This window comes from Lepisosteus oculatus, chromosome 1, assembly GCF_040954835.1.
Source record: "Lepisosteus oculatus isolate fLepOcu1 chromosome 1, fLepOcu1.hap2, whole genome shotgun sequence".
Lineage (NCBI taxonomy): Eukaryota > Metazoa > Chordata > Actinopteri > Semionotiformes > Lepisosteidae > Lepisosteus > Lepisosteus oculatus.
In genome coordinates, this window is record NC_090696.1 from 18,143,812 (window position 1) to 18,169,142 (window position 25,331).

Below are 25,331 nucleotides of genomic sequence, written 5' to 3' on the forward strand. Positions count from 1 at the left end.
CACACATCTGACAATATTTGAGGCGGCTCTGTGGGCAAGTAATGTTTCTTTCATAGTGGAGGCAGTATTTATTAGAATTATAAAAAACAGTTTATATCTTTCGTTAAAACCGAATCTTTACACTGATGGGTTGCATGAAATGGGATTCCAGAGTAAAAAACAACAACTTCAGTTTATATAAAATGAAAGTAGCTGTTGATTGGGTTGCCAATGGATGCAACTACCTCCGTAAGGGCGCCGTTAAACTGTGATTCAGAGCAGGTGAGGCGGTTACCTTTCGAGCGGAGGACCGGGGGGAGTTCAGGAGACTTTGACAGGAGCAGGCCGCGCGTTCGTTTACGTTTTTATCGTGAAGTTTGAGAAGGTTCTAGACACGAACAGCTAAAAAAAAAAACTCATTGTATGAACAACAAAAAGCCGTTTCAACGTTTTATTGCTTACAGCACAACTTACGCGTGTGGACATCAGAGGACAGCTTCGGGTATCCTGGGCGAAAATCAATGTTGTGTGAGTACATTTTTTCCCCCTCTCAGTCCCTCAAAATCTGCTTTCAATATATCACCAAAGTTCAAAACGTAGCAAAATTAAAAATTACCACCGGTCACGTGAAGAGCCTGGCGCCTTTTTAAAAGCACACAAGCGGATTCTTTTAACTCGAAAATGTTATAAACGTTTCTATTCTAGTTATTTTGATTACATTAAGGTATTTTTCCATGTATTGCCATATTTTATTTGACTTGTTCCAGTGTATTGTATGTTTATCGTGTTACATCGGTAGATATCCTGGAGAGGAACGGACCTAAATGTTCTCCGTGCCTGATTTTTAATGGTTTACCAATTTTATGTATGTTCTAGAGACTATGTAATACTTAAATTAACAAATGACGAAGATAGACCATAAATACAAACATATGTGCAGTACACTTAATTTTAAAATGGATTGTTATAATTCATATGAATGATCCTTTCATCCAAAAAAACTCAGAATTGTACCCATTTCTACAACCGGTCATTTTACTGAAGCAATCTGAGTAAAGTACAGGTACCAGGGTACAACATCCCGGATTTGAACCCGCATCATTCTAGCTATGAGTCCAGACCTCTAACCGCTACCTGATTCACTGTTACAAAATTACTTCCTGAGTGACCTGCACTCTGCCTACTTTTTAAGAACAAAAGAAAGATTGCAGACCAGAGGAAGATATTATGCTCCCCCTTTTCATTTAGTGACTCGGGACCTAGTGTAACCTACAGAGAATTAAAGAAGGGCAATGGGCTTGTGGAAACTGTGCGAGTTTGGAGATACTAACCAAGCATTCCCTAGAGGCAGAGCCTCAGTGTGCCTTACCGGTAGGGGTTAAATGGTCATCAGTCAATCGAGCAAATTTCGTTTTTATGTAGCACCTTTCATTCCAGTTTCAATTTTCCAGAGCATTCTGGAGGCACTTTACATAAATTATACCTTTACAAAAGTATAAAAAATACAGTTCAACCATGTATAAATGTTATTGAAAGGTCGATTTTCTTATAATTTCACAAGTAAGCTTTGAGATGAGATTTAAAAACAGACCCCCCACAAAAAATACCCCAACATAGTGGTAGGTTAATTGCCAGCAGCCATATCACTCTGCAACTTACAACTGGCAGCCCACTGGAGCTCAGCAGGTGTGAGCCTGGTCAGTACCCGGATGGAGACCTCCTGGGAAACCTAAGGTTGCTGATGGTAGAGGTGTTAGTGGGGCCAGCAGGGGGCGTTACCCCTGCAGTCTATGTGGGTCCTAATGCCCCAGTATAGTGACGGGGACACTATACTGTAAACAGGCACCGTCCTTTGGATGAGACGTAAAACCAAGATCCTGAACCTCTGTGATCATTAAAAATCCGAGGGCGTTTCTCAAAAAGATTAGGGGTGTAACCCCGGCGTCCTGGACAAATTTTCCACTAGCCCTTAGCTTCATCACTCTGTTCTCCTCCCCACTGATAGCTGGTGTGTGGTGAGAGTACTGGTTTACAATGGCATCATCCAGACCCAGGTGGGGCTGCACACTGGTGGTGATGGAGGGGATCCCCATTACCTGTAAAGCTCTTTGAGTGGAGTGTCCAGAAAAGCGGGTTCTGGGAAAATTGTTCCTGGTGTGAGTGATGGACTAGCATCCCATCCAAGGTTTACCCTGCCTTGTCCCCGTTGCTTGCTGGGATAGGCTCCGGCTCCCCCAACAATCCTGAATTGGATAAAGCGGATAGAAAATGGATGGATAGATTTAAAAACCTCAATAGGTATTGTAAGGGTTGTGTTTTTCCAATAATATCCTATCCAGAATTAGTTGGTGTGTGTGTGTGTGTGGTGGGGTTCTTATTTTAATTTTAAGCAAGTGCACAAGACCACTACCACCACCACCCAACCCTTTCAGAAAAACCAGCAGCAGTTTGGTCTTCAGATCAATTGCTGAAGCCATGTGGCCGTGAGCTGTCACTTCCAGTAGCGCCAAAGTGCAACTTGCTGGTGAATCACTATGCAAATGGAGAGCAGAGTCAAAGCGCTGTGGGGAAATCAGATGAGACGACTGTCAGAGAGGTCATTTATGGTAAAGAGAGATCGATGTGGCTCTTGCCTCTGAGCCGCATGCCATCTTCTGAAAGACCAGAAACGCAGGCTGGAGAGAAGGGGAAAGAAAAGCTTAAAAATAGAGCACAAGCTCAGTGGCTCACTCTTACTAAAATTAAAATCTCGTGACTAAACATGCAGAGGTCGGGATTTCTGTCATGCGGTGATCAGAGTGTGTCTAGTGACCGAATTGAAAGTTACTAGAAAACTCAGTTTTCAACATTAGTCTTGAGGAATTTCCGTGGGCTCACAGAGAGTGGGTGGGTGGGGGGCGTGTGGACCTGATTTTGAAGTGAGTTTTTTTCTGTCCTGTAAAGTATTCTAAGTCATAAAGTCCTGGGCTGAGAGGACTGCCATGGCAGCAGTGTGGAGCAGACAGAGCTCGGGACTGGTCACTGGAAGGTTGTGGGCTTGGAGCTGGAGCGATTCGTTATTGTTGTGTCTTTGAACTTGCTGTGCAAAAGCAAAGCTCGCCAATTTGCCATTGTAAATGGGACTTCGTTCACAGCTGATGTACCAGGTAAAACAAAGTTTGAAAAAGTAATGAAAAGTCACAAAACTACTTGAGTGTACAAAAGTGCAGGAGGGCTTTCTACTGTATGATTTGGCTTGCTCTGTAAGCTTTACAGAACACATCAGTGGTGCAAACAAGCCACTTCAGAATAAATAGATTATGTTAGGAGGTCCACCAGCGCAAGGACGCAGGGACTCAAGGGAAAATAAAGTTTAGGACAGAAAACCTGAGGTGCATGTTTACACAGAGAGTTGTGGGAGTCCAGAACCAACTCTCTAGTCTTGTTTTTGAACGGACTTACGGGATGGAAATAATTCTTAGATTAGCAATCACAGAGGCACAATGGACCAAGGGTTTCAAGCTAGAAGAGCACATTCTCGTGCTCTTATGTGAAAGCTTATGTTGCAGGAAGGTGACTTTGGCATGCAGACAACCACAGGTTCAAAGTCACCCTGTGACATATTGTGTTCTCCATTTTATGTATACCTGAATATACCTTCATGAATAGCCTGGCCCCAAGTCCATATACTCTATCCAGTTTAGAAAGCAAACACGTTTACAGATTTTGAGTTTATAAAGGTGGTAGAAATTGTTTGTTGCAGGCAGTGTTTAAAGTTTCCTCAGGCCCCTGAGAAGCAATATACACTTCGACTTCAGTCCAGTCTATTGGAACTTATCACCATTGAGGGCCACTGGTCTTATCAGCTCAGTAAGGATGAAGATTTGGTGGAATACAAGTATTGGCAGACTATATTTGTAAAAGTGTTTTGGTTATTTGACATTCTTGTTCTGCCTAGTGATACAGAGGACACAATTGCAGCATGATGTAGACAGAAAGAGTAGAACACATTGCCTCATGTTTCCTTTTATTTAGAAGGTATTTACACACAAATGTAGAAAAAACAAACCTAGCGCAGAAGAAATTAAGAATAATAAAAATACAAAGTGATACTGTTGCAAGATAACATTTAAGTGTTTATAAAATACATTTTTAAAGGTCACCAAAAATACTTAGAATTTATTATACAAAAGAGAAAAAACAAGTATAAAGCAACCGCAAATTCTTAGCACCCACTTCTTCAGAGTTGCAGCTATAGTGTGCTTTTGTACCCACGTGTGGTAAAATTAGACAGAAAGAAAGGCACATGCTTGCAAAAAACATCTTGTCTTCAATAGCTTCTTATCAGTACAAGTTAAACAGTGGTATCATGCCTTCAGCATTGGTCCCCTCCATGTACAGACTTACAGTCGCAGATCTACACTCACGGCCTGAAATTTCACAGAATTTGTCAATGCTGGTTCGGACTAGCAAAATCTGGACCAGCTCTTGTGCAAATTGCTCTTGATCTTGCTAATTAACAAAGCATTTTCACGAAGTACGTGACAGCTGTGTGACTTGTGGCATTACAGCAGTGATCGTAGTTAGTCTGCTCTATGCTGGGTGTCTGTATTCCTCCTTTCTTTCTCAGTTCTGTGCAGGCCTGGATATCTAGCTGATGGGCACTAGCTTTGTTTCTGCCCCTTCCCTGTTTAAGGATAGAGTGTCCTGCCCTGCTATGATGTGCAGCAGAGTGAACAAGGTTTGCTTCCCTTTTCAGATACAGGTAAACATACAGTGGCTGTATACCCAGTAACCCCTCTGTAATCACTTTACAGCTTTAATCTGTGTAGATTGTTGCAGAAGTTTTTCCCCTTCTCTGCTAGTGAGTGTAGATAAGATTCTATCTGCTTGCCATAAGCGTGCATTAGATTTAAGGCATCTCTGCACCTGAAAACGAGGGTAGATCACAATAGTTCTTCACCACCACCCACCTCCCACCTCTTCCCAGCTCTTTACATGCGCAAGACAAGGCAGACTGCTCTTTGTTTGAAAGTATGCAGTTTTTTAAAAAGGTTCCAGCATGTTAATTTGTTACATTCTAAGCAGAAGCAATTGCACTTGAACATTTCTTACAAAATAACAACAACAATAATATCAAAGTCCATCTTTCCAAATTTTAAACAGTGCAAAAATATCCAAAGTTAATCCACAGATCAAACTTATCTGTACTAAAATACTAAATTATTTGTGCTTAACAAACACTGCAATGGGATATAGAAAGCTTAAGATGGTGTGTAGCTTCTCCACGTAGCTACGTCAACAAAATACAGATTTAATGTAGAAAAAGCAAGGAATGTTTTAAAGTTGAAAAACAGTGGACAAAGGGTTTCAAAACCCATCTGTCCACAGTTAGATAAACAGTGCATTAAAGGTTAGGACTGTGCAGCAGCCCAACCATAGCTACAGGGTAATTACCTACCTTCATCATGAACAAAGTCTCCAATAATCTCTTAATTTGGAATTATAAATGGATAATTATGGATCCTTTTTATATCCTCCCATTTTGGAGTCAGCAGTCTCAAATCACCACTATAACTGCTTTACAGTGCTGTGGGTTGGGGGGTTGTGTGTGCTATCCTGAAGAAACAGGCTCTTGTTGGAGCATTCAGACAGTTTTTACACATGGGTAGGAGTTTAGGCATCCATTGGAGGAGTGCTCTCTCTCGCTGGTGACATTGCAAACCCACAGGTGCATTGCCAGCCTGAATGTACCTTCGCCAGTACGAGCTAACCCATCTGTCGCAGGGAGATGACTGTCCAGATTGGGACTGAAACCATGTTATTATGTGGTACACAGTCAAATTATGGTACTGGGTGCACGATCAGACCTATTTACAATTAAACTCATCTCAGACCTTCACTGGACTGCTCTGTGACTCCTTGCATCTCTTCACTAGGCAAATGTACCAAAAAATTCAATGTCCCGCTTTCTGAGAGTACAGGTGTCATTTTGGTACGCCAACCACATCTTTACAATGTACCACGTTTTGACCTTATGCCACCAGGGTCTGGTCTAAAGTGCTCACCTTGTTCTCAGAAGCGGCACCTTTATTGGTTGAGGTAATTGGGCCCTCAAATTGTTTTTATATGAGCACTGTACCGTATGTGTTTTTATGTGTTTTATATGCAAGCCACTTTGAAACAAAAGCATCCTTAAGCAAGCTCTAAATAACACACAGATGGAGGTAGGTAATATTCCCTTTTGTAAAGAACACTCAATGTTTAATCTTTCTAAAATTATTTTTTCTTTGTGCACAGCATGCTCCGTTACTCTTTCATAAAAAAAAATAGTAGAATGAAAAAATAGCAAATCAAGAATTTGAACAAAATCCTTCCTTCTCAGATCTGCCTGGTCTGTAGCAATCTCGCTTATAGAAAATAGAGTAGATTTCTCTAGATATTTAGAAAATTTCTAAATTTAAAAAATTAAAATAAAATCCCTGGTGTGCGTCACAGTTTTGCATGATCAGGGTGTTTTTTTTCAAGAAAAAATCTGTTTGAGGAGTTTGTGTTTATCGCCGTGTGGCTGCATAAATTTACAATAGCAATGTATCTAGAGGGTTTAGCACCAGCATGTTTTATAAAATACTGATAAAGCAATACTCATGAATAAATAAAAGCCAATTACAATGTGTCCTACGTAGGACACACATTCTTGTCTTCCAGGAGCCAGTCCAGTAGTGTCTCCACACTTCATCCCACATGCTAAATGTGAAGCTTCTCTCTTTGTTCATTGTAACAGCCATTCTGCGGAAAGAGAGCCTTGATGGCAATCAGTCTTTTTTTTCTCTCCCCATCTGGAAGCAAAGCATATTTTGGCAGTTACTGTACACACTAGAGTTTAAGCGGTGTGATTGATGCTGTTTGTTCCACATTGACTTGATCAGGGGTTGTTATCCTATAAGCAGTTTGAATACAATGCACACAGAGAGCATCTTCCAATGTACTGAACTTAGCAATGTGTTAAATGTATTGCAAATGTTGTTGTCTTAATTGATAAAGCCACGGCTTTGATCATTTATAGGCACTGACAGGGATTTATCATGCTTTTGTGCATGACGTGGTCCAAAGTCTTTGTAAACTTTGTGTGAGCCCCATAAAAAAAGATACCATTTATTTTTCAAAAGCTCTCTTTGGGAGAACTGTCCAATGCAATTGCTGGCCTTCCAGAAACACTGTGCTATCCCTTTGTGTCTTCTGCCTCTTGGCCCTGTTCTTCTGTACCATCGTCGGCAGGGCACAATGTTTTTTCTGACGTATAGCTGTCACTTTCCTCGCTGTTAGTCCTGTCCACTTCATGCTCTGTCTGGTGCCCGTTGTCCGCCGGTGCCTGCTGCTCATCGCTGTCTTCACTGCCCTGTTCTCCGTCCTCGGTCAAAGAGGACTCGTCGGTAGGCATCGGCTGCTGCTGAAGCTCTGCCCTCTGGGCAGCAGAGGAAAACACGTTTTGCATCACCAAAGAAGGAGACGAAGTCTCCGTTAGTAGCTCTTCGCTTTGGGAGCCAGAGCCCAGATCGAGGGCAGCATCTGCAAAGTATGAAGGTGTGACCTCTAGTCGTAGCCCCGCCCTGCTGGGGGCTGTGTCCAAGTCCAGGCCGTCCTCTGAGTAGGAGGAGGATTCGCGAAGGGGTGTGGCTCCTGGCTGCAGCTCCTCCCCCATGGCGTCAGGGTCCATGTCTCTGCGGCAGTAGGCATAGCGGTGGTTCATGTGCTGGGAGTAGGACCCAGAGTGGGAGAACCTCTTGCCGCACTTGTCACACTGGTAGGGCTTTTCACCGGAGTGCAGACGAGAGTGCTCAATCAGATGGTGTTTGTGCTTGAATGCCTTCTTGCAGATCTTACACTGGTGCGGCCTCCTGCCTAGAACAGGGAATACAGGGATTAGATTTATTTTCATCTTTGCCATAATTTGCATGTTGCATGTTCAGTTCAATTTGTTCCGACGGAACAGGATATTAACGTGTGACTGTAATTGAAGTATGTACTGTATGTAACTGTGCTGCGGCTGAAAAGAAAACTGACCAACTTGCAACAGGTTGCAAGGCATTGAAGGGAACCTTAACTGCAGGTCTGGGGAAAACCTTTCTTCCAGGCCACTTCAGATGAAGTTTAGGACTGCAAATTACTCATTTTATAAGCACACTCTTTCGGTAATGCAATTGTTTTGCTGTCAAAGGGTGCTGTTCATGCTTCTTCTCACCCAGCTAGAAAGCCCTTACGCGCAGGCATTGGAGTGCATGTTATCTGAGAGAGGCAGCTGCAGTTAGGTCCTTACCTGTGTGCTCGTACTTATGGCGAAGGAGTGAACTGCTCTTCTGAAACGTTTTGTCGCAGATGTCGCAGGCGTAGAGCCCCTCTTCTGTTTTCTTCAGCCGCTTTCTGCCTGGGCCGTAGTCTCCCTCTGTGCCGTCATCAGTGAAAGAGAGGTAGTCCAGACACCCCCTGGTCATGGCCTCCCCCTGCCGAAAGAAAGGGGTTAATTTTCTAGATGGAGAGCTCTTTCCCTTAGGATGAGTAGGCTTGAGGCTGAAGCCAGAGCTTCTGTATCTGTGGCAGCAGAGATGCATTTATGACTGAGGATAAGAGGCACTTCTTCACACAAGGTGGGGGCGGGTGTCTGGGATGAGCTGCCTAGCCACGTTGTCGGAGCTGGTTTTCTGGGATCATTCAAGGCACGTCTGGATGAGATCCTCAGATCCGTGAACTACCGGAAAACCAAACAAGCAAGACAGGCTGAATGGCCTCTTCTTGTTTGTAACCATTTCTTAGTATCTAGTCATTTGTTGTTAAAGCATTCACCACAAAGCCTTGAGAGTTCTGTTAACAATCCAAGACTAAGTGAGAGTCTTGGAAACAATGTGGTGAGTCATGAATACAGCTTCTGGCTCTAGATTCCAAGTCTAAAAAGCTCTGAAGAGTGAAAATTGATGGGAAAGCATAAGGCTGGCTTCCCACGCATCACTGAAAATGTAATTTCCAGATGCAGATCAATCATTAAAAACTGAACAAAAAGAAAACCCCGGTAAAAGGTAGTAAAAAATGATGAAAACTCCCATTAGACGGACAGGTGTGAGGTAGTTGACTGTGTAGTCATTACCTACAAACTGGCACAGCTGGTAAAAAGCACAGCTGGTTAAAGCTCTTAATGCATTTGAACTCAAGTTCGCAGTCCACAGTGTGCTTCTTATCTGCTTCTGCACATGCTGAAGTGCATTTAAAAGTGAGAGCAGGAGGCACATCTTTACCCAAAGGGTTGTGGGAGTCGGGAACAAGCTGTCCAGCTCTGTGGTTGAAGCCTATACTTTGATTTTCTTCAAGAGTCAGTTGTATAAAAACCTTGAATTAAATAACTATTAACTTCCCAGTGAGCTACTGTAGGTTACAAATAGCTTCTTCTCATTTGTAACCTGTCTTATGTTCTTATGAAACTGCCTTGTTTTTTGCTGGCCCATCGGTAGATTAATTTCGCATCATCTTGTTCAGATTACAACTTTAAAAACCCCAAATCCTTGTGTCTAACAATCCAATTGAAATGTAATTATGGGAATGAGGGCGATATATACTGTAAGTATTTTCTATAAATCGTAATTGACATTACAACAGTTTTGCTTCACTGTTAATGAAGTGTCTTTGCATTGGGGATATCTCAGCAAGGTGTCGATTTTAACAGTGTGTGACAGGAAAGTCTTGGATGAGAGACAGTCTCAATGGAAAACTATTAGGATCCACAGGATTAAGCACAACTATACAGAATTAGGCACACCAAAATATAGAAGAAAGTGAAACAGCTGAGGTTGTGCTATTTTTTAGCTTTTAATCATTAAAATCGTGGAATTGTGTGTAAGTGGCAACAGTTTAAATTCCAGATTAATGAAGGGAGCTGGTTGTATGTAGACATATTACATGTATCTGATATTCCCGTTGTCAAAGCAGACAATGATTAAATGATGTTTTATACGGTAAAACCTCTGCATACTCTTAATACCGTTTTTTGGCTTTGATGTGCTAATGCCAGAAACATCTTTGAAAATGTGCCCGTGTTTGCAGATCAAATGCCCTTTGACTTGATGAAATTGCTTCCTCTGCTGCTGTGAAAGCATGAAAAATCTGCATTTCACTGTTAATGTGTGGGCTTTTTCTGCTTTATATTTTTACTTTTTAGGTTTCGTTCACATTTTTCTTTGTAGTTAGAAAGTGACAGTACAGTTCACGCATGAATCATGTTTCCTCAGGGACTCTCTGCAAGGCAGGTCTTTTCTCAAACTTACACGTCTGGAATTTCCCAGCTGAAGAATTTCAGTAAACACAGTAAATAAACACTGATCAACTTCAGTGAAGGCATCTCTGCCTCTTAGGGAATGCCCGCAGAGGTGAATAATGCTGTAACAACACTGTTACTTCCGGTGTGTGGATCTGAAAAGCACTATAAAGTTGCCAAAAACTCTGGTGATTCATTGCTATTTTAAGTATTGGGTGGGCTACTTAAGCTAAGGTTACTCTAAGAAACATAGCTTTACAGTCATTGCAGTTGTTTACACTTCAAAGAAACTTGCGGGGGCTCCTAATTCTAATGAGGTGGGTCACAATTAATTAGTTTCCATGCTAAATTAAACCACTATATTGAAAAATTCTAGGGTGATGGAAAAAGTGAATTCATTACAATCAAAGACACTGTGCACGGGGATGAGTGTGCCTCTTCTGTGCACAAAGCTGTGTGCTGCAGTCAATGAAAAATGTGGTTATAAGATGTACTGTAATAGTGCATCCTAATCAGCCCATCGGTGTTGGAATCTTTAGAAAGCAGGAGCTTTCAAACACCAATGCATCAATCTTGATTTAGCAGGCTTAGTGTGTTAGCAGGCCTCTGAGCAATGCTGACCATACCAAAACAGCTCAAATATATCAAATAGGGTTCAGGTCTGATTCCCCCTTCTCTGTCTCTCTCTTTATAAAAAGTGTCATTAGATTTCAGTTTTGCAGTGATTCCTTATTCTGACTGTTGTTCATCATCCCTCCTCTGGTTATGGGAAACTTGGTTATTCTTGGTTATTAATCAAAATTAATCAAATTAGCAAATGGTAGCCCATCCTGAAAGAAAAGGGTACAAGGTTGGACTATATCCTGGGAGGGACACCAGTCCAATGCAGGACATATTGATAATTTAGATCACTGTTATTCACTCCTCGTCCTGGAGGGTCGCTGTGCCTTCTGGTTTTCATTCCAATCTGGGTTCATAAGAACTTCATATGAATCAGTGGTTCACTTAATTGGTCCGTATTGGCACTGTTTCCATGCCTTTACTCATTGATGATAAGCTACAGTAGACTGTGGCCTTCCAGGACCAGGAGTAAATATCACAGATATAAAAGGTTGGACATTGGACAGACTGAATACCATCCAGTTTGTAACCTTTTTTATATTGTTTAACCATGTTAAAATTGCTGCATTTTCTTTACTTGAAATCACAGAACTCTATTGTAATTAAGGGTGTTCGTCTTTAAAGTTGGTTACAACCTCCAGAAAAGTAGAAATAACCCATTTGAATTGCTTACAATCATTGCTTGTCTCTCCTGTTGGATTCTCTTTAGGAAGGACTCTGGGTCTGATTCAAACATGTAGGTCATGGGAGAGAGGAAACCAGTCTTAGCTGCTGCTGGATTCAGTGGTATTGGTGGCAGGCCATCTTGTCCTGCATTTCTCAGGCTGGGGGTCAGGATGGAGTTAAACAGGGGGAAAGGACTGTAAACTGAGTGGCCAAACCCCGAGCTCCTGCTATACATCGCCTCATGGTGCGGGGGTGGCGTTTTCCTGGGTGGGCTTGCCATCTCCTTCTTTTCAATGGCCGGGGATCTACCGTTCCTGTTTCTCTCCTCACTGGGTTCCTCTCTGGACTTGGGCAGAGACAAGTCCAAAGGCTCTGACTGCAAGCCACCGGAGGTAGGGGTCCTGCAGGAAAGAACGGCCTTCTTAGAAGGAGGGGAACGCAGAGCAGACCCCGCCCCGGGTGGCACGCGCCCTCGCTCCTGGTAGGGAGGAGTGGCTACCTCCATTGCAGAAGGGCTGCTAGGGTTAGCTGGGCTACCTCCTTCCTTGAGATGTGGTGGCCAGAATGCATGAGGGCTGAGGGTGCTTGGACATGTAAGAGTTGGGGACAGCATGGCAGCTGGGTGCTGATGGTGAAGTGGCCTCAGTCTGGGTAATGCTGTCCTGTCTTCGGAATAGCCATTGGTAGCAGGGCCCAAAGCTACGCCCTCATGTCCTGGGGAGTGCCTGGAGAAGTTAAGAGGGGAATCATCCTTGCCTCTAGGACCTTCTGGGACCTCCATGGCCTCCCTGTTCATCTTGCACAGGTACCTCTCATGCTGGAACAAAACAGCGGCACTGGGGAATAGCTGAGAGCACCACCTGCATGTCACCCCATTTGACACGCTCCCCTCTGACTCCGAAGACTGGCAAGATACCTTGTCCCTTTCCATCCGGGGCTTGTAACTCTCCTGGGTGTCGTTCCCATCCTGGGAAGGGTCTCTACCTGGCTGCACACCTCTGTCCTCTCCTCCCATGGAAAAGTTTTCTCCCAGTTCACTGTTAGCACTTCTCTGGAGCATCTTCTGGAGCAGGTGCTCGAACTTGCTGTGTGGATGCAAATAAGGCATTAGTGCGGTCCCCTTAAAAAAAGCATGGTGCGGGAATTCCACTGTGTCCGATCCCATGTCCCTGCTCCTGGCAAAAACCAGGCTATCCTGTGAAATCAAGTCCTCCATATGAGGCTTTTCCAGGGACCTCTCTTGTGGTCTGAAAACATACAGAGAGCCCAGGCCTTTCATGGTGTCTTTGGCGCCTGCCGCTGGGAGAAGGTTCATTGTGGGTGATGATGGAGATGAGTTGACGTTTTGTCCGCCATATGACTGTCCGTTCATGTTGCCCCCGCTCAGACACTTCTTGCTGCTGAGGTGCGAGCTGTAGGAACCAGAGTGCGAGAATCTCTTCTTGCAGTTGGCACATTCGTAAGGTTTCTCGCCTGTAGAGGGGGGGGAAAAAATATGTAATTAAGTCTTTCTAAGGCCAAATCCTAAGCCACCCAAAAAGGGAAAGGAAGATTTCAACTTTTCATATTTGTTCATTTGCTCAATCAGTCTGGTGCTGTACAGTATCTTTGCAAGGCCCGCATCTTCTTCCACACGCTCGCACAGCCCAAGCCAGGATCGGACCCAAGACCGTAGAGCTGTGGTGCAGCACTGTTAACCTTTCACCTCTCTGACTGGTGCTCGTTCTGTGAGCAGTGTGAGAGATGGGAGACGGCACACTTTGGAGGAATTGACCCTTCCATAACCGTTGCTCCCTCTTTTGCTTTTACGAGGGCGATAGAAGCAATAAGCGTGGGGTGAGGCCACATTCAATTTTGATCGTAAGAAATGTACATTTTAAAATAAAAGCTATAACCTGAACTTACCACTGTGAATGCGAATGTGCTCTTTCAGGTGATGCTTGTATTTGAAGGCCTTTCCACACTGTGTACATTTAAATTTCCTGTTCTCTGTTGCTTGCTCAAACGATGGATGCTAAAACAGATGATAAGAAAAATGAAATATTGACGTGTTTGAGGCCTGTTGAAATGAGTGACATCTCATATTATGTGTACAGAAATCTACCAGAACCTTACCTTGCTCTGCGCCTGGTTGTGCATTAGCATGTGCCTCTCCATCTGCGGCCTGTAGGTGGTGCTGTATCCACACAAGGGGCACGCCAGATTGCCGCTGTCTCTCTCATGGCAAAATTTCACATGTTCGCGGAGGGACGCATCACGGCGATATGTGCGCTGGCAGAACGGGCACGCAAGAAACCCCCTTGTACCATCAGGACTCCCGGGTACCGCTTCTGAAAAACCCAGAAGGATGCCCATAAAAAAAACTGGCACCAGCATTAGATCGACATTCTGTCGCGTGCGGTTCTGCTGCAGTGATGTTGCTTCCATTGACTCTGACCTGTCTGCAGTCCTTAGGTACGTTCGATGGTTCTGTTTGCTGACTTTATGTAGTAGCACTGCAAGCGGCCATATCTGATCCTACATGGTGCTTTCTAAATGAAAATAAAGCTTTCACTAAATTAAAAAAAGCTAAATATCACCAAGGTAGTGAGAGACTCATCACATCTGTTACAACTCTGTATACAGTACAGTGAAGTAGCACTGTGAGGGGGTGGGGACTGATACTAGAACTTGACATGCCTTTTTTTAAGTCAAATTTGGTGACTGTATTTTCCTAATCCAGGTTTTGCTCTGTTAGTTTCATTTCTTATGAAATGATCTCTGTGATATTGTTTCTTAAATGCAGTGGGTATTGACCCCGTCTCAGTTTTATTTTCAAGCTACTATGAATTCAAAAGAAACATTAGTCAGTAGCTGAAGGAGTGACAGGTGTTACTTGTGCAACATCAGTCAGTGTTAAATGATTGTGTGGCACAGTGTTTCATTCATCGCTGTTGTTCTGTGCTTCCTGTTTATTTTCCTAAAGAATATACTTCTCGACAATTTGTACATCTGAGCTCTTTCTGTATTTGTATAAATCACAAATTGGTTGTTGTCCTACTTGCTGTTATACTGTAATTTCTTATCCACAAAGTTGAACAAAAAGCAAATCCCCATTTTATCCTACAAATGGAGGTTTTTGAATGAAAACTGGGGTTGCCATTTTAATTTATAAGAATGAAAAACATTAAAGTTAGGCTAAATGGTTTTTTTTAATGTATACCTTTTTGTTTTATCGAAATGAATACTTTTTCAATATTGCCAGACTTTGTGCACTAAGAAGTCCCTGATGGTTTCATCTGCACGAAACCGTGATCAACCAGCAAAACAACATGCACAGAAATTCGCTAATACTAAAACACAGTAGTTTGGGGCCTCTTTTTCATTCATGTCCTATAGAGGGTTCATGACATGGCCTGTTTATCTCTGTCACATTTGTCTTTGACTTGAATGCGGATTGTTCTTTCTATATGTTGTTTCATCCTATTGGCGTGAGAACTTTCTTCAGTGTCGCAGTATTCAACGAGCAGTGTGTGTTCTCCTTCCTGTTTACTCTTTTTGCAAACCTCTAAACACTAGCTTTCACAGATATTTTCACACAATGATTTGCCATTTATAACCATCTTTTACTTTTTTCTGTGTTTGTTTTTATTCAGCTTCTTGTGAATTGGAGCCATTAAACATCTGTGGAATGATAAAGTTCAATCTGGCCATCATCCGTCGTCTGTATCGAGTGAGTTTTACATTTAAAAAAATTGCTTCATCTTTAGGGCTGTAATCCAAAATCTTCCGTCAGAATGGCAGAAAAATCATATTTCAATAATGGCGTATAATATTTTTGTTAGTAACATTGGTGGGAATTGGTGAAAACTGGAAAACTTTAATAAAATCGAGTAATTAGTAAAGTTTAGTATCAACCAAAAATGCAGAACACTATTAATAACCAACATCTACCTGTTGAAAAAGTGAACAAACTGGCTCTGTACTTTTTGTTTTTTTAAATCTTTTTACAGTCAATTACAAGTGTGGAAGCAGGCTTGTAAATGTGATAGTTTAGTGTTTTCATCTGTAAAAAGGGTATCATATCATTTATATTGCCAGTTCAGCCACGAGAACTCTCAGAACTTCTTTTCAAAATGTAATTTTCTTTGACGAAATTTGTCGCTGATGGCGCTGATAAGAGAGTGTGTTTGTTAGGCTGTTTTTTTAGCCCTTCACCTGCCTGATCAGCAACGAGGCAAGACCAGGGTGTGTGTGTTCAGCTCTGGAGGGGAGGCCACTCCTCACCTTGTACCTCGGGTGAGCCATGTGCCCCTGGAGACCAGCTCCTTGGGGGCAGATCCTCGTCGGGGGCTGCTGGGTAAATAACAGCAGTGCCGTTCTGCGACAGACGGTCTGGGGGGCTTGCCGGATTCGGGGCCTCCCTCAGCCTCTTCAGAAAGTCATAGCGCTCCATCTCCTCATCTGTGATGGGTGGTTCACCCTGACCTGAAAGACCGCAGATACAAAAAGTCCTTTTTAGTGGTGGCCTTCTACACTGGATCGATTCCAGGAAGGCTTACAGTGAACATGTTAACCTGCAGTTCTGCTTTTGATAGTAGCATTATTAATCATTATAAAATAATTTTTTAAGGAGTTCTTCATGACTTCAGTCACACTGGTAGCCCATGGTAAAATCCCCAGCAATCTTAATGGTAACAAGCATTTGAATCGTGGTCTTGCTCTAGGAGTGAGAATAAGTAATAGTAATGATATTAAAAATAAAACTCTACTGGTTACCAGCTACTGAAATGTCCTTCTGTTTTAAGCAGACACCACAGTGGAGATTCACTCTCTGGCCTTCTGTGCATCTTTCTGTGGTGTCCCTGGCCAGAGGGGGGACAGTACTGCACATGCGTCCAAAATGAACTGAGCTTCTACATTCATGGTTCACACCCCTAATCGAGGTGTGACGTTCCATTATATTCCTAGCTCAGCATTGGTTTCTGAATTGGCAATGCGACTTCTTAAGAAACAATTTTGTGATCTTAGTTTTTGTTCCTGGTAATCACGTTGTTCATGGTCGAATGTCTACATACCAGCTGATGAAAAGCACAGGAGGACCACCTTGATTTTGAAATTAGTTTGCAGTAAGATGGTCTTTCTAGCGTGGCACAGCGGAGAGTGTCTCCGGGTTCAAGTTCAAAAGGGCAAAAACATGAAAGCGAAGGTAGAAGAGATCCCCACAGCAGGAACCCCAGGCCTCAGTTTGTCCAAAGACTACCAAGTTTACTACCAATGTGCTTTAGTACATGAGACTTGCAAAAAGAAGGGCAACAGCAGAATTGTGGAGATGTATAAATTTAATTTTTAATAAAAAAAACAACAAAGTGACTCTGTTAAGGAAGTGGCCAGTAAGAAGGGGATTTCTGAGGCCACCCACGCTGTGTATTTTGTGGGGGTGAGTGATGATAAGAGTCCTCCTAAACTCAGTGCGCACAAGCCTGGAACTCTATGGGCTGAAACGCTTCACTTTCACCTCCTCCACCACTCTTTCTCTCTGCGCCTCCTTCCCTTGACGCAGCACGAAAGAGTTGAGATGAGGTGGGTACACTGGGTTTGTGGCCGCCTCTTCGTTTTTTCACCTCTGGTTTTTCTAAAGTGAGAAGGCAGTAAGGAATAGGTTTGTCTGTCCCTCCTCTAGACTGTGACCACAGCAGCAAGCAGTTCTAAAAAGATCACTTGTTTAGAGCTTGATCAAACATGATAAATAAGCCCTCGTTTCCTTTACGTAGTTATTGTTTTTAATACCATCATATAATGCTGAACTGCTGGCCCTGAATGTTGAAAAGGTCATTTTTTGGATGAAAGGTACTGGAGTCTGTGGTCAGGCGTGAGGTGATAAAAGGGAGGGAACAGAGACGACTTGTCCTGTGATAAACATCACCCTACTGTACTGAAAAAAGGTTCACAAAAGGACACCCACTTGCACTTAGGGAAGATATCACATGTTAAAGTTGAACAATGCATGAATAATACTTTATCTGAGAACATTGTGTACGATTTTAGTTACCACGTCACAAAAAATATATTATTGTTCTCGAACAGGATCAGAGAAGAACCAGACGGATTCCCAGGCTTAAACTAATGTCCATGCCGACAGGCTAATAGAATTGAATCTTTTTAGAGTTCAGACTGAGGCCTTTATTCCAATATTTGAAATCTTAAAGGTATGGAAGACCATAACCCCATGGACTTCATTGCAAGTGACGAAATCCGCAAACTGAAACTAAGGGAAAGTGCAGTTAAAACTCAGAAGAGCAGGCACTTCTTTATACAGAGGGGTGAGGAAGTATGGAACAAACAGGTCAGACACTTGTGGAGAGCATTCCCTGGAAGAAATGGCTGGAAAAGATCCTAAGATCAATTAACAACAACCAAGCGCCCTCTGATTTGTAACTTTATGTGCTACAGATAATGACATTTGATAAGCGAGGAGCCTGAGTGGAGATCAGTCCTTTCAAAGCTAGCCCTGCCTGAAGGAAGGAGCAGTGCACATGTGAAGTGAAAGCATTTTGATTGTTCGTAGGCGACCCACAGGAGTCTTTGATCTAGAAATAAAGGCAGTAAAAGGTATTTAGAGACTTGGTTTTGATTTCAGTGTTGAATTTTGTTTGATGTGAAGGAATACGATTAAAGCACTTAAAGATTTTATTTTAGCTAGGCTCTAGTATAGTGTTGCGTTTGCCTGTCTTACTATTAAAACAGTACTTGAAGAGCCATTATGCTTTTCCTAGCCTGTTCTTAGCAATGAAATAAGGGAAGAAGGTAGTTGTGCTTGTAGAAAAGCCTGCATTGTAGGCTGAGCCATATCTCTCTAGGAGCAAGAGCTGATTATACTGTGAATGGGGAAGTCAGCAGCAGTTTCTTCATTTTAAACACTGAGGTGAAAGGAGAATTCTTGAACCTTTTATTAGTCTTTTGTGCAAGTCGGCCTCAGAAGGTAAATTAGTTTAGCAGAAGGAGTGTTTTTCCAGGAACTACAACAGAGGAACTGTCGAGAGGGGAAAACGTGATGATCTTTGAGATAGCCAAAGGTTTTCTTTTTCCCTTACAAGACAGTTTGATATCAAGATTAAAATGCTGACCACGTGAGGTGTTAAAGCACATGAGCTTCAGTGCTGCGGGGCAAGAGGAAACACCTCCAGACACTCGTACTAAAGATGCAGTCCAAATAAACAAAGAAGAAAGGTGCTTCCCCAGGCTGACGCAGTGTGAGGAGCTGCAGGACTCGGCTTACCGTAAAGGGCTTGTGGGATGGCGCGCTCCTCCTCCGCACTGCTCCCGGCCCACGGCTCTGGGCTCAGGCTCCGGCCCCGGGCACACAGCGCGGGACTAGGGGCCTCTGTCCCATCGCTGGCTGTGAGGCTGCTCTTCTCGTGACTGTCCGGGCCCTCCATGCCGGAGTGGGTTTCCTCATCTTCCCCTTCCGATCCCAGGGCTGTCAGCTTCTCGAAGTCTACTGCAGAAGGGACAGGACCCAGAGAGAAGGTGGTGGCGTCACACAACCCCAGCAGTGAAACTGACCGAAACCTAAACCCATCCCAGCTGCCAGCCCCGTGTGCTGATGTGCTGCAGCTGTGGACTGGACTGCTAGTTTGAAGCTGAAAGCGTACTGAAACCGTAGATTTAAGTCTAACGCAATACTTAAAAGGAACTATAAATGATCCCAGATATTGTAAAGCACCTATTATGCACCAACCCGTGGACAAAATAACTGGTGCCTTTGTAACCCAAAGTTATTTTTCATGTGCTTTATCTTCTGTGAAAACTGTTGTCAGCTCCCTTCTTGGGTAGTCGCTTTTTGTAAAATGCAGGGCAGTAGAAGAAGGGAACAAATCTATGGCATAGTCAACCCTAAATAAATTATTTAAAATGTAGTAGAAATCATATCGCAGCAGCTTTTACACATTTCTAGAATACATTTGCCAAAGTTCAAAGAAATATCAGTACAGATATTTTCCTGGAACGAAATGTTTAGACCTCCACTATCACAAGTCTAATAATACTGAAAGCGCTGTTCACAGAATATTCCGACGCTGAGCAGGAGCTGTCATGAACGGCAGCGCATGGCGGATTATTAGAAATAATAGGCACAGCAAGACTTGCAGCATGGAAAATATACAGATGGCTCTGACAAGTGCATGTTTTGGTGGGCAGAGTTAGTGATGGTATTCAATGATGGCAGAAAAAGGTTCCAAACCTAATGCATAACCTTGTCATCCTGCTTGAGAAAGACTCGAGACCTGCACACTCTGACCTACTAAGCTTCTAAAGCCATTCTTCACTCCATCTGATCTGCCTTAAGATTGGGGTTGCTGGAAAGGAATGACTGCCACATCACCCAGGTGGGGGCTGCACTTCCATTACAACTGAAGTGGATCCCCTCCCATATATAAAACACTTTGACATCCCCTCACATTTAAATTCAAGGAATAAATATCAATTTAAAGTGTGCCAAATGACCACAGAGATGTTCAATCAGGGGCAGCAGCGCTTCCTGCCGCGTCTGCCGCGGTCCTATACAGAGGCTCTCTTTGAGGGACCGCTCTGCCTTGGCACAGTATTTCAGGGGTACGCAGACCCCTGTGTGGTAGGTGGAGACCCCTACATTGGACACATCCTCCAGCCAGACTGAGAAGAACGCGCTGGTCTGCATTATGCATCCATACGCCACACGAAAACTGCAACGTCGCTGGTTTTTATTTCTGCACACCTACTCCTATCTCTCTCTCTCTCTCTCTGCTTCCCTCCTCCTCCCTCTCTTATCTTTTTTTTTCAGCCATTTGGCAACCCACAGTCTCCACCTTGGCGGTTATCATTTGCAAAGTCATATTTCTCAAACGTTAGATCAAAGGGTTTTACCTTCGAGGGGAAAAATGCTCCCTATTTTTAGATAAGATAAATTGGATTATTTACATTTTTTCTCATTTTGAGAAAACGTCTTTCTTTCAGGATAAAATGTGGCTTAATTTCCTTTTTTTGGGTGGATAGCAAAGGCTGTAGTCTAAAAATGTTTGGTAAATCGGCAAGTGAATGGTTTTGTTTGTACTTTGTACTTGGATGAAATTCCACGTAATTTAATTTTTTTTTATATTTTTCAGTCGTTATGTATTTTAGAACTTCTTGCTGGGAAGATCTTTTACCCTAAACTTTCCATTAACTAAACCAGGCACTCCACTTTGTTGGGTTTCAAAGGGAAATGTTTTTTTCTTGTTCTAATTTTACAGCTAAGAGTACTTGCCTCTCTCCACCAGTTCGTTTCAACTTGAGGAAAAAAAGATGAGGCATGTAATTTAAAGTATGGAAATGGGCAGCTGATTTTCCCAGGAGTCCTGTACAAACTCTAAATAAAGTCTCTGAGAGAAATCTGGGACTTTGCTGGGTTTTTTAGCCATTAGTGAGAGGAGCATGGATAGAAACAAAAGGAAATAGTTTTTAAATTATACATCTCGGTGTAATTTACTGTGGCTTTCAGATAAATATTTATCGGGCAAAAAATTAAAAGATAAATTTTATACATTGCTTATTTTACGTTAACCCGTTCTGTTCCTGCTGCCCAAATGGGTGCCCAGCTGGAGCGGCCTGTTCTTGTAACACCCGTCTGTGACAAACCTATAGAGCGCCCTGGAGAGAAACTGCCATGACAATGCCCAGCTATGAGGGGCTAAACATGTACAGTAATTTTCCTATATTTCATATGTATAGACCTTTTTTTTTGTAAGCGAGAATGCATCAATCAAAGCTAGAAAGTACATAAATGTAGATCTGACTAATGAAGTTTTTCAGTTATATTAAAATTGTTCTAATCAGTGATACAGTAGGTGAGCAAGTGACCAAGGTGTGTGTGGGGCCATCTGCATCTAGACGAAGAGAAACTGGTGCAACCTGAATAATATTTGTTTTTAAAGGTTGTGGAGCAAAGGAGCCAGCTGAATAACCACTTCATTGCTGAAGTGTTGCAAGTTCACTTGCACGTAGTTTCAGTATGAGTGTTCGCTTCAGACAATGCCTGAGTGAATGTGTCAGTATCCCTTCGAAGGCCACACCCATGTCATGGCTGGCAGTGAGGAGGTAACTGGACTTCCATGGGCGTCCTGCACTTTCAGCCTATATAATAACAATTTAACATGTTCATGTCCATGCTTTTCAAGGGAATGTACCTACTATTTCTTTATCCATAGAACAGGTACAGTACGTACAGTAGTCGGGAAGACTCTGTTACTCTGATATTTCTGTACCATGCAGAATACAGTGCACTACTATATCCACTGTAGCTGTTAAGTATAAAATCATCATTCAAGTTCATTTGCAGGGGAAAGGTTCAAGCCCAAAACCTGTTGCTGACTGACTTAGGAACGTGAAAGGAAGACGAGTCCCGTTCTGTCTTGCAGCGAGAAAGGCAGGCACTGGGCTGTACACTGTCCCAGGCTGTCTCGTGTGTGATCCATTCTCGCTGCTGAGTGACTCGGGAACGCAGTCACAAACACATGAGGGAATTGCAATGGCACACCTCATCCGTCAAACCCCGCACTCCTCCATAGCCTCCTTTACTCGAAATAAACGATTGCTCGTCAAGCATGGGCCGTGCACTTGCATCAATGCATCTTAAATTGGCACGTTTGCCGTTTTAGGCTATAGACTGACAATATGAGCTTTTGACTGATTAATTTTTAAAGTTCAGATGAGATAACGGTGAAGTGAAATGAAATTCTGGTGCCTCAGAAGTCATCTTGTGTTGCTTGTGATTTTAGACTGCATTGACAGACTTGATGACTGAGATTTTCCGATCTTAATAAACAGCTGTATACTTTTTTTATTGTATGGGATTGCAATAAGTTGCGTTATAATTTTATCACATAAAATATACACCGGGGATAGTGCAGAACCAGAGCAGTGAGTTAAGGTAATGTATGGGATGGAAATCTGATTTTCAAGTCATGTATTGATCAAATATTTGGTTCCCGTGATGATTAGACTCAGAGATGAAAACATCTCACAACACTTATGAAAACAGTGTTTACATCTATAGTGAATTTTATTTTAAAAAAGGATATTTTAAATTAAAAATGTTCCACTAAATTTTATTTTTCAAGCTTCCATTAAACACTTTTTCATTTAAGGCGAGCAAAGCCTGCGGCTAGGATAAGATTGGGTTTCTCAATGTCTCGTCTTTATTATAACATCGCTTTATTAACCCTTTACAATGTCTTGCATTAGGAGTGATCTTTTCGCATACCCCAGCTTGCTCTCCATGAGACACACAGACAGGGAGAGAGCCTGGGGTCAGAGCGCAGGGTCAGCCATTGTACGGCGCCCCTGGAGCAGTTGGGGTTAAGGGCCTTGCTCAGGGGCCCAACGGAGTAGGATTCCTTAGCAAGGCCCTTAACCCCAACTGCTCCAGGGGCACTGTATTAGACTGCATGCAAGGGCTACATAAAATATGATTATATCAACTCCCATTCTTTTAAAACTCTTTAATATTTTAAGTCGGTAAGAATAGTATGGAGACCTAAGCTAGGAAGGTCCTAGTTTTATTTTTAATGCTAAAATATATACATTTTATTTTTTAATATACAAGTCAAAACACTGTCAAAATTCCAGATATAATGGAGGTAGCATTGTGAACACTACTGTAGTTTTATTTCAGCAAATCGGACAGTCTACAGTAGTTCTGTACTCTGGCAGGAAGCAGTATTTTTTTTGGTTTTGCCCTTTGTCAGCGCTTGTGTGCTTCAGCATCGCTGTAACTGCAGTCTTCTGTAGTGGAAATGTAATGTCTACTACCGTTCCTGTGTGAAACTACAATGAGACACGGTTCACCTGCTATTGCTTCTATTGCTGCTGAATTTTTAGAACTAAAGGAAAAAGGTTTTGTTTTGCCATTGTTGTGGCAGTGTACTGTACAGAATGAAACTTTGAATCCGAACACTTCTGCTCTCTGTGGGCCAACTGGAACCGAGAAAGAAGTCAGAGCTCAGCAAATAACATAACCCAGTATGAAGCAAGGTTAGCAGAATCCACCATGAGTTAAAATTACACGCCCACCTCACTATGGGCATTTAGAAGTTTCACTGGCTTTAAATTTGTGCTGAAAAAATGTCACCTTGAAAACATTTTATGTGAATAACCCCCCCCCAGAAAAGCACAGTTTTACACATAATAGAAATACAAGATATAATGTGACAATCATGTGTAAACTAAGTTTAAACTCTCAGCAGACGTAACTATTGTAAGTATACGCTCAAACAATAATCATTAGTCATTCACAGACAAACAGAAGGAGCCAGATTAAAATGTAATACTGTAAACCCAATTCTGTTTTTTGTATCACATATCTGTATTATATACATTTATATTTACAATATATACATACATATTGTAGATTTTATATTCTAGTGATGAATTCTAACATTCTGATGACAAATATATTGACCAAATAAACTACAGGCATTAGTTTCCTTTTTCTTACATATTTTATTTTCTCTTGTTTTGATTTAGTCTTAGTGCAAAATTAGCTACCCAGTGCATGAAAAAATCCGCATTTAAGCAGGCACAAACACTTGGCGTTCATTGCAGAGTTACTTCGCTGGCTGCAGAGAAGAAACTGTGTTACCTGTAGCACTGCAGAAAACGTCATCCTAAATCTAATGCAAATGAGTGAATTATTTTTCACAATAAAGCGGCTTCGTTGCTCAGCACTTCTATTTCCCAAATATCCAGGTTGGTGCGCTAGAATATTTGCAGGAAGGACCTGCTGTATAGGCAACATACCCTTGCTGGTGCTGAAAACTGGGATCTGTACTGTGCATCTCCCATTCTTTGCTTTTTTTCACCCATTTGGTCTCAGATTTTTATCTTTAGATGGTTAGATTTTTCTCAACAAACCTCTGTTTCTCAAATCCTCTGTTTGCCACTGCAAGCCTTATTCAGGTGTAAAAGGCGTTAATAAAAAATATGAAATAAGTGAAGTAAGGAAAGATGGATACTCTTAGTGTTTGCAGCAGAGCACTCTTTGTGCAGATTTATTTGTAAAGTGTAAGCTATTTGAACACTTAATGGTAATACTTTGGGCTGTTTTACTTGAAGTATTTTGAGGAGGTTCAGCAAAGTTCATATGGTGTGAGTATAAGTTCTATAGCAGACAGACATGCTTACTGACGTGCATTTTATAATAAAAAAGCTTTAAAAAACAGGCAATAACTGGCATTTTACTTCGCTGTCTTAAAGTTCAGCTATTTTACTTGCCTTCAAAAACAATAAAGGCCTGCGACATTCATGTCTTAGCATTCTATGAAATTGTAATCTTTGATACAAATATTGCTTTATGTGATGCACGTATATATCGATGAATTTCATGCACATATTTCAATCAGTGGTTTACGACTGAACCACAATTAAAAAAAAAACAATAAAAAGAGCAAATTATAGCAAAAAAAAATCAATTTGGTCTATAAACATTATAACCGACTAAATTGATCACTAGGAGCCACACTTTCATCTGAATAACACTGTGCTTTTTAAAATTAGTAATCCCACACCACAGCACACCTACAAGTGAGCGTGACCGTCTGTAAAAACCTGTGCACTGTAAAACACATGGCTGGCCTTTCCAGTATGAATGTGCAGTGATCGCACAAGAGCCTTAACTAGGTTAGCTACTGGACAGGTGGTGCAAAACACAAAACCTGTTCTGCATCTCCCAGCACAGAATTTTTCCCCCATGTCCATAGAATAGCATTCATCCTAGAAAAGGCCTTTCTTCTTC

At 42.2% G+C, this 25,331-nt stretch overlaps 1 protein-coding gene and 1 long non-coding RNA gene across 3 annotated transcripts in view; one reads left to right on the forward strand and one right to left on the reverse strand.

Moving 5' to 3' along the window:
• The first annotated feature begins 304 nt into the window (after positions 1-304).
• LOC138231360 (uncharacterized) lies at positions 305-15,810 on the forward strand. The gene is made up of 3 exons (XR_011186661.1): positions 305-507; positions 15,181-15,257; positions 15,722-15,810. It is a non-coding gene; the product is annotated as an uncharacterized lncRNA (long non-coding RNA).
• Positions 3,976-25,331, reverse strand: part of LOC102684840 (zinc finger E-box-binding homeobox 2-like) — a 57,272-nt gene continuing 35,916 nt past the window's right edge. For both annotated transcript variants that reach the window (XM_015344113.2, XM_015344115.2), the window contains exons 2-8: positions 18,804-19,025; positions 15,812-16,012; positions 13,661-13,875; positions 13,451-13,559; positions 11,553-13,018; positions 8,276-8,459; positions 3,976-7,860 (exon numbers count right to left, since the gene is read on the reverse strand). In XM_015344113.2, the coding sequence (XP_015199599.2) occupies positions 7,181-7,860; positions 8,276-8,459; positions 11,553-13,018; positions 13,451-13,559; positions 13,661-13,875; positions 15,812-16,012; positions 18,804-19,025 (3,077 nt within the window). In that variant the 3' untranslated portion in view covers positions 3,976-7,180. The remainder of the gene's footprint in view (positions 7,861-8,275; positions 8,460-11,552; positions 13,019-13,450; positions 13,560-13,660; positions 13,876-15,811; positions 16,013-18,803; positions 19,026-25,331) is intronic.